General features: G+C 34.6%; 1 protein-coding gene across 1 annotated transcript in view; it reads left to right on the forward strand.

Annotated features, from left to right (window-relative positions):
• Nucleotides 1–21591, forward strand: part of LOC129233168 (ubiquitin thioesterase zranb1-B-like) — a 60733-nt gene that overhangs the window by 8067 nt on the left and 31075 nt on the right. The window contains exons 3-8 of the mRNA XM_054867240.1: nt 438–625; nt 5487–5828; nt 7699–7881; nt 10586–10870; nt 11249–11441; nt 12741–12812. Coding sequence (XP_054723215.1) covers nt 488–625; nt 5487–5828; nt 7699–7881; nt 10586–10870; nt 11249–11441; nt 12741–12812 — 1213 coding nt within the window. The 5' untranslated portion in view covers nt 438–487. The remainder of the gene's footprint in view (nt 1–437; nt 626–5486; nt 5829–7698; nt 7882–10585; nt 10871–11248; nt 11442–12740; nt 12813–21591) is intronic.

Raw genomic sequence — 21591 nt, forward strand, 5'->3', positions numbered from 1 at the left:
ATGCTAAGCATTGACAAAGCAATACTAAAGCAGAAATGAGGATTTTTTTTAAAAAAGTGGAGTCGATCGATTTGGCAACTGAAGCATCCATATATGGCATTGCTAAGTTGCCCCACATAATAATGCTTTGAATATGATGCAGAACAGTGGGGAAAGTTTTAGGCTCTGGAAATATCCTGCAATCCTGTTATTGTCTAAGTTTAGAGTGGTCTGTGCCGGATAAAAGCTTCATTGGACTTGGTGATATTAATCTTTTGTATTTTAACTTATATACCCTATTTAAGTGACTGACAATCATTGTAGAGATTAGTAAGAAATTGGCATCCCTATTTCCCCATGAAATTTCACATTGATAATTTTTGATTTTGTCTTTATATGAAAGGTATTAAAATTCTCCAAAATATATGTAGTTGTCTAAAATATATTATTTCCTACAGACACCTTTTAGTCAATTAAACATCTTTGCGTCTAAAGAAAGCCATATACAATGAGTGAAGATGAAACCAAATGGACTTGCAATGTTTGTACTTTTGAGAACTGGCCCAAATCTCTTAAATGTACCATATGTCTTTCACCAAAGCTATCCCATCTTATATCTCAAGGCAAATCACAAGATATTTATATGGTAAGCTATTTTTTGTGCACATGCTTTTATTATTTTAGTACAATATTCTAAGCTTAAGGGGAAAACCAGTTTAGGAGCCTAAAATTTTAATGTTTTTCGATAATTTTTTTAACAGGAAAGAGATTTTCTTTAAACTTGAAGGCTATTTTACTCCTCTTTTGAAGTACACCTTGTAATTTTTTGAAGTCATTTCCACCAGAATTGGTGGAGTTGAAAACTGCTGTTCACGGAGCAGTCTCGATCAAAGCTTGTTGCTGTTGGGCAGTCACAATTTTTGTCTGTAACCATTGCAATTTTTCTTTCTCATAAACAACATATTTCCTAAGGATAACAACCTAATTGTGATCAATAAAATTTAAAATTGTACGTTTTTGAGGTGTTTGGTTACAATGTTATGTTTTTCTACCATTTTTTTCACATGTCTTGCATTGATTTTTTTTAAAATTAATAATATCATCAAAGCCTTAGGTTCATATAAAGTTCATTTGAAAAAAAGAATATTCACACAAATTTTCAGGAATATTGATCTATAACTCTTTGAGCTAGAATGCCTACCAGTTGAAAAAAGTTGTTTCAAGAAAAACAAGTTAAAAAAAAAATACTGTGAACGTTTTCAAATCTCCACAGTCACTTTAAGTGCTCATAGCATCGGAACTAATCGGAAATGTTCACTGAAATTTTGGCAACATATCCTTGAATAGTTTTACTAACATTTTATGACATAAAAAAAGTGGATTTTTGCCCCATCGAAACTGGGGTTTCGATGGGGCAACCCTTAAGGTTTTGCATTTGGTTTTTGTCTGAGTTATTTATTAATGAAATGACTTGTGTTAAAAATTGTTCAGGTCTCATTACTATGTTTTACAACAGTGTTTCTGCGTACTTATGGTGGAAGTATACCTTTGACACTGATGTCACTCATTCTAATAAAGAATTTAGATAATATTTTTTTTCTAATGCAGAATTTTAGTTCTCAGTGTCTAAATTCAAATGAGAGTTTTTAGAGACTGCTGTCTTTACTCTGATGGTTATTTTTAGAGGAATTTCTAAGGACTGTTCTTCTCACTTTATTGAGGTTTTTAGGAACTGTATTAGAATGATGAAGCAATAAGGCAGTTCTCGGAAAAACGTTCCATGCATAACGCTAATTTTTTTATTTTTTCCAGCTAACCAAAGCCTTTAAAAGATAATGCTGTTGGGGAATAATACATGCTTTAATATGCTATCAAAGCATAACAGTTAATCCCATATTTAATTAATAGTTACTTGAATAAAATAAAAAAAATAGCGTTACGCAATTTTTTCAAGAATTGTCCAATACAATAATCGTGATACACTGTGCAGCTCTGGATACAATCTGATGGGGATCAGGATTTTCTGGGGAAATGTTGACTTTATTCAAGAACTGTTGACCTTTTTGGTTTTTGAGAATTTTTAGGGATAGCACGTGCAATACTGGACAAAGATTTTCATGGACTAATATAATAATTGTGAAATAATAAAAACATTAAATCTCTGTTAATCATTGCCAATCTTACCAAGGGACCAAGTTTTGTTAACCAACCCAACCAATTTAATTTGTTTTGAAAAGTTTCTATATGATTCTTAATTGGAAAATATGTAATTTGAATTTGTCAGAAACAAATTCGAGTTAATTGGCATTTTTCGAAAAATTTCTTTTTTCTCAAAACGGTTTGTAGTTTACTAAGATTTCATGTTTCCCTACTATTAAATATTATACTCGCTATTATAAAACTTCATGTTTGAAATTCATAAGTATCATAAAGCAGCGACAGAAGCAAAAATGGGCTTGTATAAATCTTCCTTTACATTTCACCACTGGCAAAACCGTGGCGGGTATCGCTGGTATTGCATGTATACACTCAACTTTTAATAATTCAAAGAGGGGTGGAATAAAGTTTGAATTATCCTTGTATTCAAATTATAAAGTAACATTATTACAAGAGGAAAAATGACATGCGTTGAAATAAAATAATTTGAAGTAATGAGGAACAAATATAAAGCTTAGTTTAATATCTATTTTCTTTTACTTCCTGTAGATACAGATACATGTTTTTTTTTTCTTTATTCACAAATACAGTCAAAATTTAAAAAGTAATAAATTTGTCAGTAAGAATAGTGTCCATGTTACTAAGTGGCATTTACTTTTGGTTCAATAATTTAAACTTAAAATCAATTAAAGGACTGCAGGACTGATTTCCTTATTTTGCTTAATTATTTATATTTCATCAATAAAACTTTCAAAGTCATCTTTGGCGTGAAAAAGTTTATTCCTCATGCTGATTTGTGATTCAATGAAGCTCTTCAGATTTTACGCTACTCCGTCTATTTATTTTGAATTATTATATTTTCTAAAACTTGTATTAAAAATTTAAATTTTTTCCCCCCCTTTCGTCTGCTCAGATTTCACATTAACTGATAATCAGCAAAACAGCTAAAAAAATTTTTGAATTAAAGACAAAATATTAACATAGGGAGCAAGTAAAAATTTAAGAGGGCTAAACTTTAGTTTGAACCAATAAGTGAAATTATCCAAGTTCAGCTTAGAAAGAGTGCACTGTAAATTGAATTAAGCTAATATTTTATTTCTTGATGTGATTTTAACAGTGTCATAGCTATTTTAAATATAGAGGAGTCTGGGGATACTTGATCCCCACTTTAGTTTTCAATTTTTTTCTCTGCTGCAAATTATTAGTTAAAAAAAAAAAAAGTACGTGAACAAAGGTAATTTTTTCCTCTATCTGATAGTATTTTTTTTTTAGTTGAAATGAAAAGGATAATTTTGTTAAAATAATTTTTTTATAAAATTTCATAAAGGGATCATGTATCCTCACATCAAGGGATACATGATCCCTTCATGGGGGATACTTGATCCCACTGAGAAAATACATAGACTTTTCATTAGATTGGGAATTTATTTATGGATTTTACTTTCCTACATAATGTTTCTAAAAAAACACAATTTCTAATTTTCTTTAATAGATTATTTCAAATTTCACCAGACATTTGTAACAAAAAAAAAAAAAAAAAAATGTACACAACTTTTATGAACTTATGATGTTTTTGATCTGTTACTTATTATCCAATACAGTTGTGAACAAAAAATACTATATTTTATAAATAAAACCAACAATTTTTTCAAAGTAGCGTAATGAAGCTAAAATTACAACAAATAAAAAAAAAATAGGATGACAAGCATGAATATCATATTATTTACTTCTTATCTTGCAATAGTAAAATTAAGAGTTTCATTATTTGAATTAATTTTTAAAAAGAGTGAAGTAAAATGTAAGTTCAGTGTACTCATAAAAAAGAAATCCTAGCTTATGTTTTCAAGACCTGAAAAGTCAAATGCAAGCAATTCATTTATTGTAGTTCTTTAAGTTCTGCTCAACCCAACTGGATGTGTGCAGCCAAACACATTTTAGCAATTTTTCAGGAAAAATAGATTATAAACATATTACCTTTTCGGTTCAGAAAACTTATTTGAAACTCTAGAAATCCAACTTCGCATTCTATCCGCTAATGGGTCAGCATAATGGGCAACTCACTTTTTTGTTGTAAATCTAACTTTAAAAAATCATTTATTTTTTCTTTCAAACAAAGACTTGACATCTATTCTGATCAGAACATAATTTATCAGTAGAGTTAGTTTATGTTTAGATGTTTGAGGTGTTATGTGGGTTACAAGTGCGGACTGATATTCTAATTGTTTAGCATATTTGCAGTAGTGATTGTTTAAATCTAGCACTCAAACTATGATAAATTTTATTATGTTGACATGGTTTTGAATGTTTAAAGTTAATGTCAACAAAATAAACAACATTTATATTGTTTTCTTTGTAATTATATTGTCATATGGATACTTGATCCCTGAGATCATGTATCCATATTGTCATGTAGATACTTGATCCCTGGGATCATGTATCCCTCTAAACGAAGGGATCAAGTATCCCTTGTATGCGATTTTTACAAAAATATTTGTTCTATCACTAACAATCAGTGGAAATTTACTAAAAATATGTCTCAATTATTAAAGACTGTGTATACTTTAACATTACACTTCAGAACTTTTTTTAAGAGATGTATTTAATGGATAACATAAACTTTGGAGTGCTTTCCTAAAAAAAAGTTTTCCATGTCACATTCAGACGATCATTTCTTGAGCTAAAACAAAATGGCGGAAAAAAACAAAATGTTGCCAGTTTTTATGTACAAGTATAACTTTAATATAATTGTCAAGTTTCAAATCTCTATTTAATGATTTTGGTGCCTTTTTGGCTGTAGGATCATGTATCCCTAGGGATCAAGTATCCCTAGTCTCCCCTACTTTTTGACTAGGCTTCAGGGCCGTAACTAAACTTTTGTTTCGGAGGGGGCTTTACTAAACACATTCTTTGAAACATCTATATGGTCTATCAAATTTGGTTTCATGTGTCTTCTATTGAAATTTGTTACAATAGGTTAACTAAATGGAAGGAGGGGATGTTCTTACAAAACGCCATATTGTTACATAATAAATGAATTTCTCACTAACTACCATAAACTACTATAAACACACAATGAGTCTGTACAATTTTTCAGTCATACTAATTTTATTTCACAAATAAAATTGAAATAATAATAACAACAATATTATTTTTGTCACTAAAAAAAAATAAATAAATAAAACAAATAAATAATGGAATGCATTTCTTTGGATGAAAAATTTCGAAGGGGGTTTGTACCCTATAAACCACCCCCTCGCATACTGCCCTGCTAGGCTTTTGTTAACCATATTTCTATTGCTTGAAACAATTTGACAATATTCATTATTAAATATTATTTTTATTTCCTTCAGATGGCACCATTGATTTCAGAGACTTGTAGTGATTCTACAGCCCAAAGTAGCAGCATATCGTCTAACCCTCATAATAAATGGTCCTGCTCAGTGTGTACCTTTATGAATTGGCCCCGAGCTGCCAAATGCACTCAATGTTCATCTCAGCGCAAGCAAAGCCCTTCTCCAACAGAACCTTCAAATTACACTTTGTCTGATCTATCCAATAATGCATCAGTTGAATCAAGTACAGCATGTGTTCTTTCAGATAACTACCATAATGACAGGAACAAATCATGGAGTCGCTCAATAAAATGGACGTGTGCATCTTGCACTTATGAAAATTGGCCCAAGTCGGTAAAAGTATGTTTTCTAGATTATTTATTGCTGTGTTTAAACTGTAGAGATGGAAAAAAACTCAATACCTTAACTGTAAGATCTTAAGCAAAAATTAACTCCCATGGGTGTGTAACTACTTTTTAGCTCTAATAAAACACATTTGTGTTTCTAAATAAAAAATAACATAACATATTTTTTAAGAAACACTATGCTGCAAACCATGATTAGGATGTTCTTCTGAAAGTTAAAAGCTATTAAATATGAACCACCTAAATAGTAATAGCACCTTGTAGTTTTCATGAATGTCAAAGAGCAAGTTTTGCTTAAAAAATACTTTGGGTTTTAAACTACGAATTTTGTCAAATTTTTGCAAGAGTTTTTTTTTTTTTGGTGACATTTTGAGATTTAATCCTGTTAGATTTAAGTATTGGGTTGATGCGTAAGTTTACGTCGTTTTTTTTTTTAATTTACAGCTTTATTTTTATTAAATAGATTGATTTCAACACAATTTTGCATTGAAAAAAGTATTCCTTGTAACCCCAAAACACGTATTTGCAGTAATTTGAAATTTTTTTGCAATTATGCATTGTTATTTCTTATTATTAAACAGTGAGAACTTTTATATATCCACCCAATAATTTTTTTAAAACAGGTTATTGTCTGCTAAATAATCAAAAGTAAATTTTTAAAAACCTTGTTTAAAATACAAGTCTGTTGTTACTATAACTGTACCTTCAGTACAAAAATGTTCAGTATTTTTACCTGAAGGAAATCCCATAGAAAAGCTTGCTCTATGTTTTAGGATACTTGCGTATAACTTGAGAAATTTAGTACAAGCACAAGGTAGGAAACTTGGGGTCGACACTGCAGTGTTGCAAGACATTGATACAGGGAAAGGAGACTTGCATAAAAAGACAAGTGTTGAGAGAAGGTGTTTACCATAGTAAGATAAAAGTATAAAGGATCTGCGCACACAACTCCAAACTATCTGCAAGTATTTAAAAATATATACAGTGAGTAGTTAAAACTTTCAGTAATGCAATGCCCATTGTGCTTTCAATCATGTATCCATGAAAGCAAGAGATGATTTCATTAATTTATCTACAGATTTTCAAGATAAAGATTGTTTAATATTGATATTAATTTAAAAACTTTGAGCAAAGTACATATTTGCAGCAAATGTATTGTCAAATATACCGGCACAATGGCGAATATATCTGCGCAGGGTGTGCGCATTTTAGTCTACTTTATTTAGCTATGGTGGTTACTTTTTTTACTAATAGTTTAAATCTAAAAAATTTTTAACTTTTTGAAGAATATAGAGTAAATATGAATATTCAAGTTAGAGGTCGATTTTTCTTAGTTTTGAGGATTTAATTTAACAGGGTTCAAAAACCCCAAGTGGCTAATAAAAATACCCTGTGGATTATTTCTTTCAGAATAAAATTCCTTCAGAAGCCATGTTACACTGAATCCTCCTATAAAATCTAGATAATTGTATGGAAAGAATATATTGTAAAGAATATATAACTGCATTAGGAATGTGTAGGCATCTATTTCTTTATTGTTTAGTTAAAAGAGTTGGACTAAAATCGGACAATTAAAAAAAAAAGTTTATTGTAAATTCTGCATTGGCAGAAAAGCCACAGTTCCAAAAAGTTAACATACGTAAACGCCAATGGTGTTTCTTCCAAAAATCACTAATTATCATTTGTGACTTTGATGAGTTGAACTTTTCTTATTTCACACATGCAAAATCAAGCATGTTTTTTTGTCATTCTTCTGAGTATTTTTTTTTATGTAGCAAAATGCATGCTTTATTTTTGTATGCATATATAAGTTTATTCTTTTTTTTTTTTTGCTAATCACTTGATTAATTTTTTTTTTTAAATAGTGTGTATTGTGTCATACTCCAAGGCCTAAAATAGATCAATCTTGTCAAACTCTTTGTGATGGAGATGAAAATCGCTTGCGGCATCGAATTAATCGATGTGATGTCCCTGGCTTATATTCACCAATCAACTGTCCAACCATACGTAGGAATGATCATTTACCTCCTGAAACCACAGAAATACAGGTATTAATATAGTATAATAGTAAAAAGCTTTTAAAATGCAGGTTATCAAAAAAATTCCTTGACACATTCAAAAAAAAAAAAAAAAATTAATTTGAATTTTGACCTCTTGAATTCAAATTACGTTTTTCGCAATCACGAGTGTGTGTGTGTTTATGTGTGTGCATGGGGGGGTATCTGTGTTTGTGTGTAGGGGGGTATGTGTGTTTGTGTGTGTGTGGGGGTATGTGTATGTGTGTGTAGGCATGTGTGTTTGTGTCTGTGTGCAGGTATGAGTGTGTGAGTAGTTGTGTGTATGAGTGTTTGTGTGTGTGGGGGCAGGGGAATGTGTATGTGTGTGTGTAGGCATATGTGTTTGTGTCTGTGTGCAGGCATGATTGTGTGGGTAGTTGTGTGTAGGTGTAGGTGTCTGTATGTGTTTAAGTGTGTGTTTGTGTATGTGTGTGTATGTGTGTGTGTGTACGTGCGTGTAAATGTAGAATATTTACTCAACCTGGAGACGGTTTTTGCTATAGGAGCAGCATCGTGAGGCCGGCCGGTGGGCGGTGGTGCTGGGCAGAGGGCGCTGGCGGGAAAATAAAATGATAGGACATCAAAACAGTCAAATAAAAGCAATAAGCAATCGTCATTGCTCAAAAAAAAAAAAAAAAAATCATAGAAGAACAACAAGTTATCATATGAATCTGCGGTTTGCACAAGAATAACCACAAACGCATCAAGATTCAGAACTGAGTTGACCAGGTTGTAATACGAGTACACAGTAGTTTTTATAGTGGTGGCAAAACAAGAAAAGCATTGTTTTCGTGTGTTTATGTTGAGCTTAATGTTCAACTGTTCTTACAGTGCTTTGGGGGCACATTTATTACCTTTTTTATGCTGCTCCTTACCAAAAGCTTTTGAAGAACTCAAGAATAGCATACATGCCGCAGTGACAATAGCCCGGGGGATTTTCAGGACGATGCTGGATGCTATCAGGACATAACACTCACACAAAAAAATCAACTTTTCTTGCTTTGTTGCGGTATATTACAACTTGTTTGACATAATTTCAAATCTTGATGTGTTTGGTTATTCTTGTGCAAACCACATATTCATTCAAATATTTGTTGCTTTTCTATGTATTTTTAAATGTGTCAAGGACTTTCTGGGCACCCTGTATATCTTTTTCAGCTGTTTTATTTTTTAAGGGATAAAATTTTTATCCTGTCTTTAATAAATAAAGTGAACTCTGATATGCTAACAATTAACAAGCTTCTTATGATTAAATTTAAAAAACAGCGTGAATAAAGCACAAATTCTCAAGGAAATACAGCATATAGCTAGGCTTTAATGGAGTCTCTTCATCAGTGCAAAAAAACTTGGCATAAAATCAGAAAGTCATGAGAGAACTGAACGTGAACCATGTAGATAGAAACTGGTATTTATACTAAATGGGGCAACCTAATAAGAATTCACGACAAGAGAACGACTTCTCTTGTACTATATTATTATTTTTAATCCTATCTCTTCTGTGCATGCGATCTTTCTAAAATTAAAATCCAGTTGCATCTATTATTCAAACCTACTCAATTCATTAGAATTAAGTTATATCAAAATTTATCTTTTTTTTAAATGCAAATACAAATACTAAAATGACAACCAGCAACAGGCTCTGGATTCAGCTAGGCTAGTCTTTGTCATTTTATTAATCCCCAATACTTATTTGAATAGAAGAGCAACTTCATGTTTTTTGCTGTTTTGAAGAAAATTTTATTTACATTTAATAGTGAGTTTAATTTTTGAAAATTGTGTCTTCTCCTCTATAAAAACCAAGCATTATAAATCATCAGCAATCTCTCTGATCCATGTTATTGAAAAATCAGTTTTAGATGACTTTACTTCAAACAATTTTATCGTATATTTTTTTGGCAGCATTTGATACACCATATATTTTATGTTAGCATTTGTCTTAAAGATTTAATTTTTGTGAAGCAGATTTATCATGGGTTATAATCTGAAAAATATGTAATGAATACACAATTGAATATGAAAAAAAAAAAAAAAAAAGAATCCATAGAGTGAGAAAGAACAAAAAAAAAAAAAAAAAAAAGTGAAGGAATTTTTGATTTCACTCACTTTTTATCATTCTTCAAATTAAATTTACTAGAAGCCAGCCAATGTTTCTATTTCTTTTTTGGTACATGCTATCTTGTGTTTTAACTGTTTGTTGCTTTCAAGTGTAGTGTTTAGAATCTTATTTTGAAGCATTTCTTGATGTGATTAATCTAATATCCGTTTAACTTGCAAATTATTATTATCATTTTTTTTAAAAATCTTTGTAGCAGATTGCTGAAAAGTATTCTGTTAATAAGGTACATATTATTACAACTAAATTATTGAGTAGTTTTACGTATTGTCGCCACTTTATGATAAAAAGGCTTCCAATTTGTTGGAAGTCATATGAGAATCTCTAACTCAGGCCTTCAGAGCTGCTCTGGAGTACAATGGTCTAACTTCTGATGCTTTGTACTCTTAAGTGCTTGATAAGGTATTCTATTCTAAATATATAATCTCCTCCCTCCATCCAAAACTTTCAAATATGTGGTATATTTGCTTTAATTTATATTCATTTTTGCCTTGACAAGATTGCACATATAAATCCCTTGTGAATAATTTATTTTAGGCATTTCTTTGATTGTAACTCATAATGTTTTAATTCTTTTTTAAGGTGTCAACACCGTTAGCATCAGCAAGTGATATATCTAGAACTTCCAATAATTATTTAGAAGAATGTAGGTTGCGTAATGTCCGAAGAAATAACCGTGAAGTAGACTGGACTTGGCTTAATGCATGCATTGGAGTTGTTGATGGGGATGCTGAACCTGTTATTGAATACTTATCTGTAGGTGGGGATCCTGCCAGGCAGCTAAATGCCAATGAAGTAGCTCTGTTAAAAAGACCATCTGCATTTGATTCTGGTTACACTCTGGTGCATTTAGCTATACGCTTTCAGGTAAGTATCATTACTTGTTGATGATTATATTACCATACTATTGTTATTATCATATGGATAGGTTGATAGATGAGCTAAAAGTACATGCATAAAGGAAATGAAATATTTGGAAGAGTAACAAAGAATGCTACTGCCTTAAGGAGAAATATAAATACAATGAAGCACCGTTTATACGTTTATAAAGGTACTTCATGAAAAATCTTACAAATGAAAAAACATATAATAAGTATTTATCAATATGTATTGAACTCTGCAGTAATCAAGTTTAAAAAAGGATAAAAGAGAAACATATAAATGGTGCTTCACTGTATCTTTATTGTTTTGTAACAAATTGTAAACTGCATAATATTAATGGCAAATTTTACTTATATTATTCAGAGAGAAGATCTTTTATCACTTTTGCTGTCTCATACTGGTGTGACTAGAACAGCAGCCAAAAGAGTTCCTGCTGATATAAGTCGAACGTTAGCGGCTGATATTCGGCACATGATTGCTGCATCCTTGAAGCAACGAAGGGGAGAATTCCCGTGTTACTTCATTACTGATTGTGTGACTTTCTCCTTGCCAGCTGGTAATTCATTTATGAAAAATTAATTAATTTTTGTTCATGTTTTAAGAAGTAATACTTTTTAAAAGTATCTCAAATTTTCATCTTTTTAAAAATCAATTTTGTGTTTCTGTTCGTTAAACCATAGTTACAGATGTTTTTTTCTTTTGTCTGAAGATCTGCAATGCGACTCTGACTATGCAAAATACGATGCTTCCAAAATTTAAAAAAAAAATTACGATTTAAAATTTTTTTCTGACATGGGGCTCATAGGAGTGAGTTCTATGCTCCGGTTTCATGCCAAAAAATAAGTCAGAAAATTGTAAAACAAACCCCTGGAAAAGAAAAGACTATTTTTGACCACCATGAGTCTTGCTCCAAATATTTATACTTTTGAACTTTGCTTCTCTCTAACCCCTCAGAAGTGTGTTGATAACTAATACAATACTCCCTTCCCCTCCAAATAAAAATAAAAGCTATGAAGCTGTTGAAAACTGAAAAAAAAATGAGGGGCTACATTTCCAAAAAATTGGACGTGTAGAAAGTAAACAATGGTCATATCTGGATTCAGGGGATCATTTTACATAGGAATCAGCAAGAATTATATCAGAAGCATTTTGAAGGTATTTTTTTGCCGGACAGTGTTATTAAATAAAAATATTTACAGCCAGAAGTGCATTAGTGCATGGTAAAGAGCAGTTGCCATGTGGAAAATGTCGATCATAGAAAACTTGAGTGTTGATCAAAGGGTTATCGGTCTAAAAGTTAGTTAAAAAAGCAATGTTTGATTCTTTGTTACCATTTAGGCTGTGCATGGTTATGCAGTTAGCTGTTCCAATTAAAATAAGTCATCCTCAAGAAAGCTGCTCAAGAAAGAAAACTTTTTTCCTTCAAAAAAGTTTTGCTCTTCTATGAGTACTATTTTGTTATAGCTGAAAATTCTCACATAATCGGTCTCTGAGTTTTCACTGAGACTATTAAGGTAATTGATCTGTTCTATGGAATGATAATGACAAATAATTATTCACGGGGTTCAAAAAATCCGGGTGCCAGATCATCCAAGAGACTAAAAAAATACCTTTGACTGCAGGTTCTTTCATAACAAACTTTTCAAAGTCTTGTTACACAGAATAAAATCTCCAAGAAATAATTTGTCTGTTGCATAAGATTTTGATTCTGATTACACATTTATTTTATTCATTTATATTTCTTTCAAAAAATGTAATTGCATTCAAGATTTGATAAGCTTTTGTAGTTTACTAAGACTGATTGAAAATTGATTTTGACTAACTGTGTTAATCCTTTATTTCCTTGTTTAAACAGAAATAGAAGATTTTAACTCTATTGTTCAAGAAAGGTTATTTGATGACCTCCTTGACCGAGATGCTCAAAAAGGTAATATATTTGAAGAATTGTTCTTTTCTTTTTGGAAGTTATAACTTAGTGTGATATAGCCTGTTAATGTTTCACTTTAATACTTAACTGCTTGTGATTGGAGAACTCTGTTTGATTGAATATATTTGTCTCATTTATCGCACAACTATTTTGCCTCAAAGGACTGGGTAATAGGGTGGTCCAAAAATGGCCCTTTTAAAAAAATTTCTGATTTTTACTGGTCTTATCTTCCCATTTGGTTCCACTTATGTAAAAAATAATTATTGTGAAGTTTCAGCTCATAATTTCAATTTTTAGAGGTAGCTCAACATCATCAAAGTTCGGTTAATAATTGATTTCATGCAATGAATGCAAAAGAAAAGATAAAAGCTGAAAAAAGCAATACAACTACATAAATATTTCATTTAAATCTTCAGCATTTTGTACGTTGAAAATTATGCAACAATACAACAATTATGTTTAAATGACTATGGATGTTGTTATAGCTACCAAACTATATTTTGCTATCATTATTAGCGCAGCATTGTTTTTCAACAACCTGCAATAAGAATTGAAAATGATCTCAATGGTTATTATTTTTTCATTAAAATCCTTTATAATATATCATCACCTCAGAGCAACAGTAAGATATCTTGGTGTTATTTCTGGGATTAGATATTGTTACAAATTCTGTAAATAGTAATTATTGTAGGAACGTAACCTGTAAATAGTTTCCCGTAATGAATATACAACCCCTTTTTTCATTCGGCTAAAGTATACAACCCCCATTTTCTTCCTTTTCATGGATAACGGTCTACGCATTTCGCGAAGAGGTAAGAATGTTGTGGAAAATTCTTTTCGGTGTATTTAAGCCGTTAGCGATGGATAAACAGTGAGTTTCGATTCAGATTTCGAACGAAGAGCATTTTGCTCTGTTTATAGCGAGGCATTTCGCTGTGTTGTTTTCGTATTTGGAAGTAAATACGTGTGTAAACGTTGAGTTTACGGTGTTGTGTGATAATTGCTTAATTGCTGATGAATAATTTAGCAGTTGTTGAAGATCTTTCCTGTACATAGTGTAAATAAATTTCCTGTGTTTTTATCAAGAACTGTGTCTTCATTTCAAGAAAGTGGAAGTCGCACCGAATCCGTTACAATTTGGCGCCCAACGTGGGGCTTCTTCTGGACTTTCTTGGAGTAAGTGACTTTGGACATTTTTTCATAAAGACTTTTTTTGAATTAGGACTTTATTTTTATGGTGATTACTCACGCAATGGATGAACAATTAAAACAACTTCTTGACGCAATCACCTCTGTGAAGAGTGATATGGCGGCTAATCAAGAAAAATTAAAAAATGATATGGCGGCTAATCAAGAACAATTAAAAAATGATCTGACTGCAAGTATGTTGGCAAATCAAGACCAGTTAAAAAGCGATTTAACGGTGCTGAAAAAGGACTTAACGTCTAACCAAGAAGAAATTAAAAACGACCTTATTTCGGTAAAGACTGTGATGGAAAATAAATTTAATGACATAGAGCATCGAGTTGATGCTATTGAAGAAAAATTTAATACCGTTGAAAGCCGATTCAATGCTGTAGAAAATAAATTTGAAGATGAAGATAGAAGATTTCATCTACTAAAAGAAGAGATCTTTAAGGACGTGGAAAGGAGATTGGCGACCGCGGAAAGCAGCTCTGTACAGTTTGGCGCTCCCACATCGGTTGCTCGACCGTCCATTAAACTTGCCACCTTTGATGGGAAAACTTCGTGGCAGGTTTACAAAACTCAGTTCATGATAGTGGCGGAAGCGAACGGATGGGACTCTGCTACCAAGGCCTGCCATCTTGCAGCATCCCTGAGAGGTGACGCAGCGGACATTCTTCAGACCCTTCCGGACGGCCAGCGCCTGAATTTCGCCGCCCTCACATCTGCGTTGGAGCTTCGCTTCGGTGAGAAGTGCCAGAAAGATTTCAGCCGACTCCAGTTGAAGTCCCGTTTCCAGAACACCGGGGAAACCCTGCAAGAGCTTGCGGCGGACATCGAGAGACTGTCTCATCTTGCTTTTTACGACTGCCCTGCGGATGTTCGAGACAACCTGGCACTCAACTACTACATCGACGGGGTTCGAGATCCGGAAATCCAGAAAGCTCTACGGATGGCGGATGTCAAAGACCTGAATTCTGCCGTTGTGTATGCGATGAGATACGAGGCCGCCCAAGAAGCAACCCGTGTGGATCGCCATCGAATCCGGACTCAGGAAGCTGATGAATCTGATTCCAGGTCGTCCCACCTCGCTGAACTTGAGAGACAACTCGGTGACTTGACAAGACATTTGAGCAGCATAACAGCCCAAAAGAAACAAGAGCAGAAGTGCTGGAAATGCGGTAGTGAAGGACACCTGCGAAGGAGTTGTCCGGCTCGCCAAGCTACGCGAGGGAAGGAAATCACCACCACTAAAGCTCTGCAGATTTCCTCTTCTAGTAGTGGCAGTGATGGACTTTTCATTTACGCACATGTAAATGGGAACCCCTGCAGACTGATTGTTGACACTGGAGCCAATGTGACAATCATTAGGACAGATGTGGCTCGTGAATTTGGATTGAAACTGCTGTGGACCTCGCCACGCGTAAGTCTCCAGACTGTGACAGGTGACAAAATTGAGATTGACGGTAAAGTGGACTTGGAAATAGTGTTTGGGAATGCCACCTACCATCATACGGCATTCGTTGCTAATATCACGGACCCCTTCATTCTCGGATTGGACTTTTTGAAGAAATATGACTTCACTCTCGACTTCAAGACTAATGAGCTGCACTCGATGAGAGAAGACATAGCCGTTTTCCCCGCAGAAAGTGATGTAAAATCCGCTCATCAAATAATAGCCCGAACAGATTTATCGATTCCCTCAAGGTCAGAATCATTAATACCCGGCTCCATTGAAGAAGCCAATAGTTTTCGATTTGGACTCATTGAATACCCTAACCTAAGCAATAGCCTAAAAGGAGTGCTGGTAGCATCTACGCTTGTGGACCTTTCTAAGGATGTAATTCCCGTGAGAGTCGCCAACGTGAGTGAAAGGCCAAGGAATATCCGGAAAGGTGAAGTGTTAGCAACTTGTACTCCAGTAAACTGCATCATTAGAAGAATCAATTCCCCCGAGACTGTGTCTTCTGAGTCCTTGACGTCGAAGTTAATTGGGAGTGCGCCATTATCGAAAGATCAAAGAACTGCTGCGGAACAATTGGTGGACGACTTCAAGCATCTGTTTTCATCTACATCGGAGGATGTTGGCCGTACGAATTTAACGCAGCATAGGATTTACACTGGAGAACACCTCCCTATTAAACAGCATCCAAGACGACTACCGTTCGCCAAGAAGGAAGAGGTTGAGACCCTCCTGAAAGAGATGAAGGAGAATGATGTAATCGAACCGTCATCCAGTCCTTGGGCCTCTCCCATCGTCTTGGTCCGAAAGAAAGATGGCTCCACCAGATTTTGTGTTGATTACCGACGACTGAATGAAATCACCAAGAAAGACAGTTACCCTCTTCCACGGATAGACGACACCTTGGACACTCTTTCCGGACACAAGTGGTTTTCGACCCTGGACTTGAAGAGCGGCTACTGGCAGGTTGAAATACACCCTGATGACCGAGAGAAGACAGCGTTTACAACTGGACAAGGCTTATGGCAGTTTAAAGTGATGCCCTTCGGCCTCTGCAATGCACCAGCTACGTTCGAGCGTCTTATGGAGACAGTATTAAGAGGACTTTCCTACGAATCCTGTCTGGTCTATTTAGACGATATCATTATCGTGGGACGCAGCTTCGAAGAACATCTGGCAAATCTTAGGAAGGTGCTGCAAAAGCTTAAGGAAGCCAATCTGAAGTTAAGTCCGTCCAAATGTAATTTGTTCCGCCGGGAAGTGAACTATCTTGGTCACATCATCTCTTCTGAGGGTGTGCAAACCGATCCAGAGAAGGTATCTGCGGTCAAGAGTTGGAGTCGTCCCGAAAACATCCATCAGCTGCGAAGTTTCCTGGGGCTCTGCACGTACTATAGGAAGTTTGTGAAGGGTTTTTCCAACATTACACGGCCTTTGCATAAGCTGACGGAGAGCAAGCAAAAGTTTGAATGGTCCAAAGAATGCGAAGATGCATTTCTACGACTGAAGGAGGCTTTAACATCAACGCCTATCCTCGCCTATCCTCAGCCTGAAAAACCCTTCATCCTGGACACTGATGCGAGCAACGAGGGCATCGGAGCTGTTTTATCCCAAGAAATTGACGGAAACGAACATGTCATCGCTTACTGGAGCAAATGCTTATCAAAGTTGGAGCGAAATTATTGCGTCACCAGAAAGGAGTTACTGGCCATAGTGAAAGCTGTAGAACACTTCCATCATTACCTCTACGGCCGAAAATTTCTGCTTCGGACAGATCATGCCTCGTTAACTTGGCTTTTGAACTTCAAGAATCCAGAAGGCCAGATAGCCAGATGGATACAGCGGCTCCAGGAATATGACATGGAGATCAAGCATCGAAAAGGGTTATCTCACGGTAATGCTGACGCTTTATCAAGAAGACCCTGTCCTGAGAACTGCCACTATTGTTCCCGAATCGAGAAACAGTATGGAACGACTAGCCCTACCGCCTATCAGGTGACAGTGACTCCAGTATCATCAGAACCTGATCCATGGAGTGACGACCAAGTTCGAAAAGATCAACTTGAAGACCCCGACATAAAACCAATTTTGGAGTTCATGGAAAGTGACAGTCGGCGACCTAGCTGGCAGGACGTTTCCATCTTTAGTCCTGCAACAAAAAGATTCTGGGCTTTATGGAATTCACTCCATTTACGGAACGGCGTAGTGTACCGAAAATGGGAATCTGATGACGGCAAAACGTCTAGGTGGCAGTTACTACTTCCCCGATCAAGGATTTCAGATGTTCTGAAAGAAATACATAGTAGTGCGACTGGAGGACATTTTGGTGTCTTGAAAACCCTTAATAAAGTTCGGGAGCGCTTCTTCTGGAGCAAGGCGAAGGATGATGTGGAGAAGTGGTGCCATTCTTGTGACGCCTGTGCTGCTCGTAAAGGACCGAAGAAGAGAAGCAGAGGGAAGCTACATCTGTACAACGTTGGAGCTCCTTTCGAACGAATTGGGATCGACATCCTGGGTCCTCTACCAAGAACTGCTGATGGGAACAAATACATTCTTGTTTCCATCGACTACTTCACCAAATGGCCGGAAGCATATCCCATTCCAGATCAAGAGGCTACTACCGTAGCAGAGACTCTAGTCCAACATTGGATCTCGAGATATGGAACACCTTTGCAGATTCATTCCGACCAAGGGAGGAATTTCATCTCTGCTGTTTTTAAGGGCCTATGTCAAATTCTCGGAATTGAGAAAACTAGGACAACACCACTACACCCACAATCGGACGGCATGGTGGAGAGATTTAACCGCACAATCCTAAATAATCTCTCGCTTATGGTATCCAGAAATCAACAGGATTGGGACAAGAAGCTACCTTTGTTCCTGCTGGCCTACCGCAGTGCTGTCCACGAGACTACCGGATATGCCCCATCTCAGATGCTCTTCGGACGAGAGCTTCGGCTACCTTTTGATCTCGTCTTCGGTCGACCTCCGGATGCGCCTGCATTGCCTGAGGAGTACATCCAGGATCTCCAGGCCCGGTTGGAAGATGTTCATAACTTCGCACGAGAGCGAATCAACATCGCGGCGGAGAAGATGAAGACCCGATACGACACAAGGTGTACTGGACATGAATTCAACGAAGGCGACAAGGTTTGGTTATGGAATCCCATCCGACGGAAAGGTCTTTCACCCAAATTGCAGTCGCATTGGGATGGACCCTACAAAGTCCTTAACCGACTAAATGACGTCGTAGTGAGGATCCAGAAATCACCTAATGCAAAACCTAGGGTTGTACATTATGATCGGTTAGCCCCATACTATGGCCATAGTTCATGAGTATTACGTAAACAACCATGGTTGATAACATAAAAGTTGTAGATAATTTTTGCTTTTAATGTTTAGTAATATTTCTTGTTATTATTGTGTTTTCTGTATCTGTTAGTTATTAATTAATGTGTATATTTGTAAACTTGTGATAGAAGTTTGGCACCCTTTCTGGGGATTGTACTGCCCGGGACGTGCAGTCCTTAGGAAGGGGGCAATGTTACAAATTCTGTAAATAGTAATTATTGTAGGAACGTAACCTGTAAATAGTTTCCCGTAATGAATATACAACCCCTTTTTTCATTCGGCTAAAGTATACAACCCCCATTTTCTTCCTTTTCATGGATAACGGTCTACGCATTTCGCGAAGAGGTAAGAATGTTGTGGAAAATTCTTTTCGGTGTATTTAAGCCGTTAGCGATGGATAAACAGTGAGTTTCGATTCAGATTTCGAACGAAGAGCATTTTGCTCTGTTTATAGCGAGGCATTTCGCTGTGTTGTTTTCGTATTTGGAAGTAAATACGTGTGTAAACGTTGAGTTTACGGTGTTGTGTGATAATTGCTTAATTGCTGATGAATAATTTAGCAGTTGTTGAAGATCTTTCCTGTACATAGTGTAAATAAATTTCCTGTGTTTTTATCAAGAACTGTGTCTTCATTTCAAGAAAGTGGAAGTCGCACCGAATCCGTTACAATATCTTACTGTTGCTCTGAGGTGACAATATATTCATTCTCTTCCGCAAGATTATTAATAACTTGCTTCTTCGAATAAATTTTAGTGCTTTGTGAAGATAATTCTCCCAAAACTCACAGATTTGTTTGATCTCCCAAGTTTTGCATGATAAAATGTAGCAGGTAAATTCCTTTTTTTTTTCAGTTAATGAAGCTTATCATAAATTAGGAAGTCCTCAAATTTCATGAGATTTTTGAGCATAATCTCAGGTACTTTGCTGCAATATTTTTTCACTGACTTCTTGAACAGCTTTACCAATTGTCTTATATTCAAGGGTATCAATTGTCAAAAAGAGCCATGCAATTTTATTTATTTCTCCATCAATATTTTTATGTTACAATTATGAAATGTATATTTCATTGAATTAAAATCATAAAATAGTGCATTCTGAAGTATAGAACCAATCTTTCAAAATCCAATATCTTCTACTGAAGTGATGGCAAACTAGTGGTTAAATACTTGTATTTCAAAACAGTACAAGATTTTTAACATTCATTATTAATTATAGCTCTAGGTACAGTAATTCTGATTCTAGGGAAGGGGTTTTATGTAGAACTATTAAAATCAGTTCAAGAAATTCTCAATAATCATCTCTTGAGTCATACAGCAATTGTGTGTGTACTGAAATACTTTACTCAAATACACTACAAAAATGGCATTTCTATGCAGTATCACATGGTAATGGACAAGGGTAACGGAATCAAGAGGAACCGTAAAACAAATTGATATGAAGACTAGCTTGCAAAGAACTACTAGAGGTCACATTTTAATTCCTACAGAAATGTATACTTTCTGCATTTTTGCTACCAAACATTGTATGTAACCTTGTGAGCATGCAGTACATTAAACTAGCTGAAAAAATGCTGCAAGAAAGGTTTGACTCTGCAAATAAAATTCCCAATACAACGTCTAATCACTGCTTTATGCCATCCCATTCAAATATTATCACAGTAAAATTATTGTTCACTAGCAATAGGTATGAAGAATAGTGTGTTATTAAAAAGACTATCAAAAGAAAATGCTCATTGTTGTCCAAAAGGTTATTACATAGCTTGTGTTGATCACTAAATTTAGAAACCCTGTCATTGTCTTAGTCCTGGTACAGTTTCAAATTATCAAACTGTGAATGTGCCTTGGTACCAAAATGCCATATATGTATTTCAGTCACCATTACAGCTGTAGGACTACTAACTGCGTTCATTTTCTCAAAACTTCACTCAAACAAGAAATAAATAATACACTTTTTTTAAATTTAAATTTTGCATACATAATGTTTTTGTATATGTTTAAGACAAGTTACAGAAGTTAATGTATGGAGCATATGTTTGTATGTATTGAAAATTTGTGTGTAGATTATCAGCAGTCTATAAATTAACTACTTAAACTGTCAATCAAGTATGAACTACTCATTCATGTCCAAATATTTCTTGATTATAAAATTAAAATAATTATTTTTATACTTACAATGTGTTTTCTCAGTATAATATATTATATAGAGCACAATCTACATAATTTAGGAAGGTGCAATGAAATTTTCATATTTTTAATTTCTGTTTTAATGTGTAAATTAACTAACAAAATTACTCAATTTCAAAGACCTGTATCCTTTTTACGAACTAAATACACAAAACAATATATATAACATGCATAGTACTTGAATGGAATATTCAATTGGCAAAAAAAAATCATTTTAATTCCATCCCTTTTTGGTTTACAGGGATCTAAAAATGTCATTTTTGTCATTTTTCCGATTTTTGAGGGGTTGTAACCTATAAAGGGTAAACAAACACACAGCAACAGTTACATATTCTTATTAGCGTGGTTCCAGTGATTAGTTTTTGCCATATTTCATTTTGTGTTTCCGTCCCCTATGCGAGTTATCCTCCTTTGAAATGAGTAAAATTTTTACATTTGACCTTGAACTTTAACCTGTTACCATTATTTTAATAAATAAGTTACAGCTACGTAACTCAGCATGTAAGAGCATCTTATGCAAAGCTTAAAATTAACTGCCATAAATGTAATTCAATTAGATTTGGGCCAAAATGGAAAGGTCTAAAAGTCCCATTTTTGA

The sequence above is a fragment of the Uloborus diversus genome, chromosome 1 (assembly GCF_026930045.1).
Source record: "Uloborus diversus isolate 005 chromosome 1, Udiv.v.3.1, whole genome shotgun sequence".
In the NCBI taxonomy this organism is placed as follows: domain Eukaryota; kingdom Metazoa; phylum Arthropoda; class Arachnida; order Araneae; family Uloboridae; genus Uloborus; species Uloborus diversus.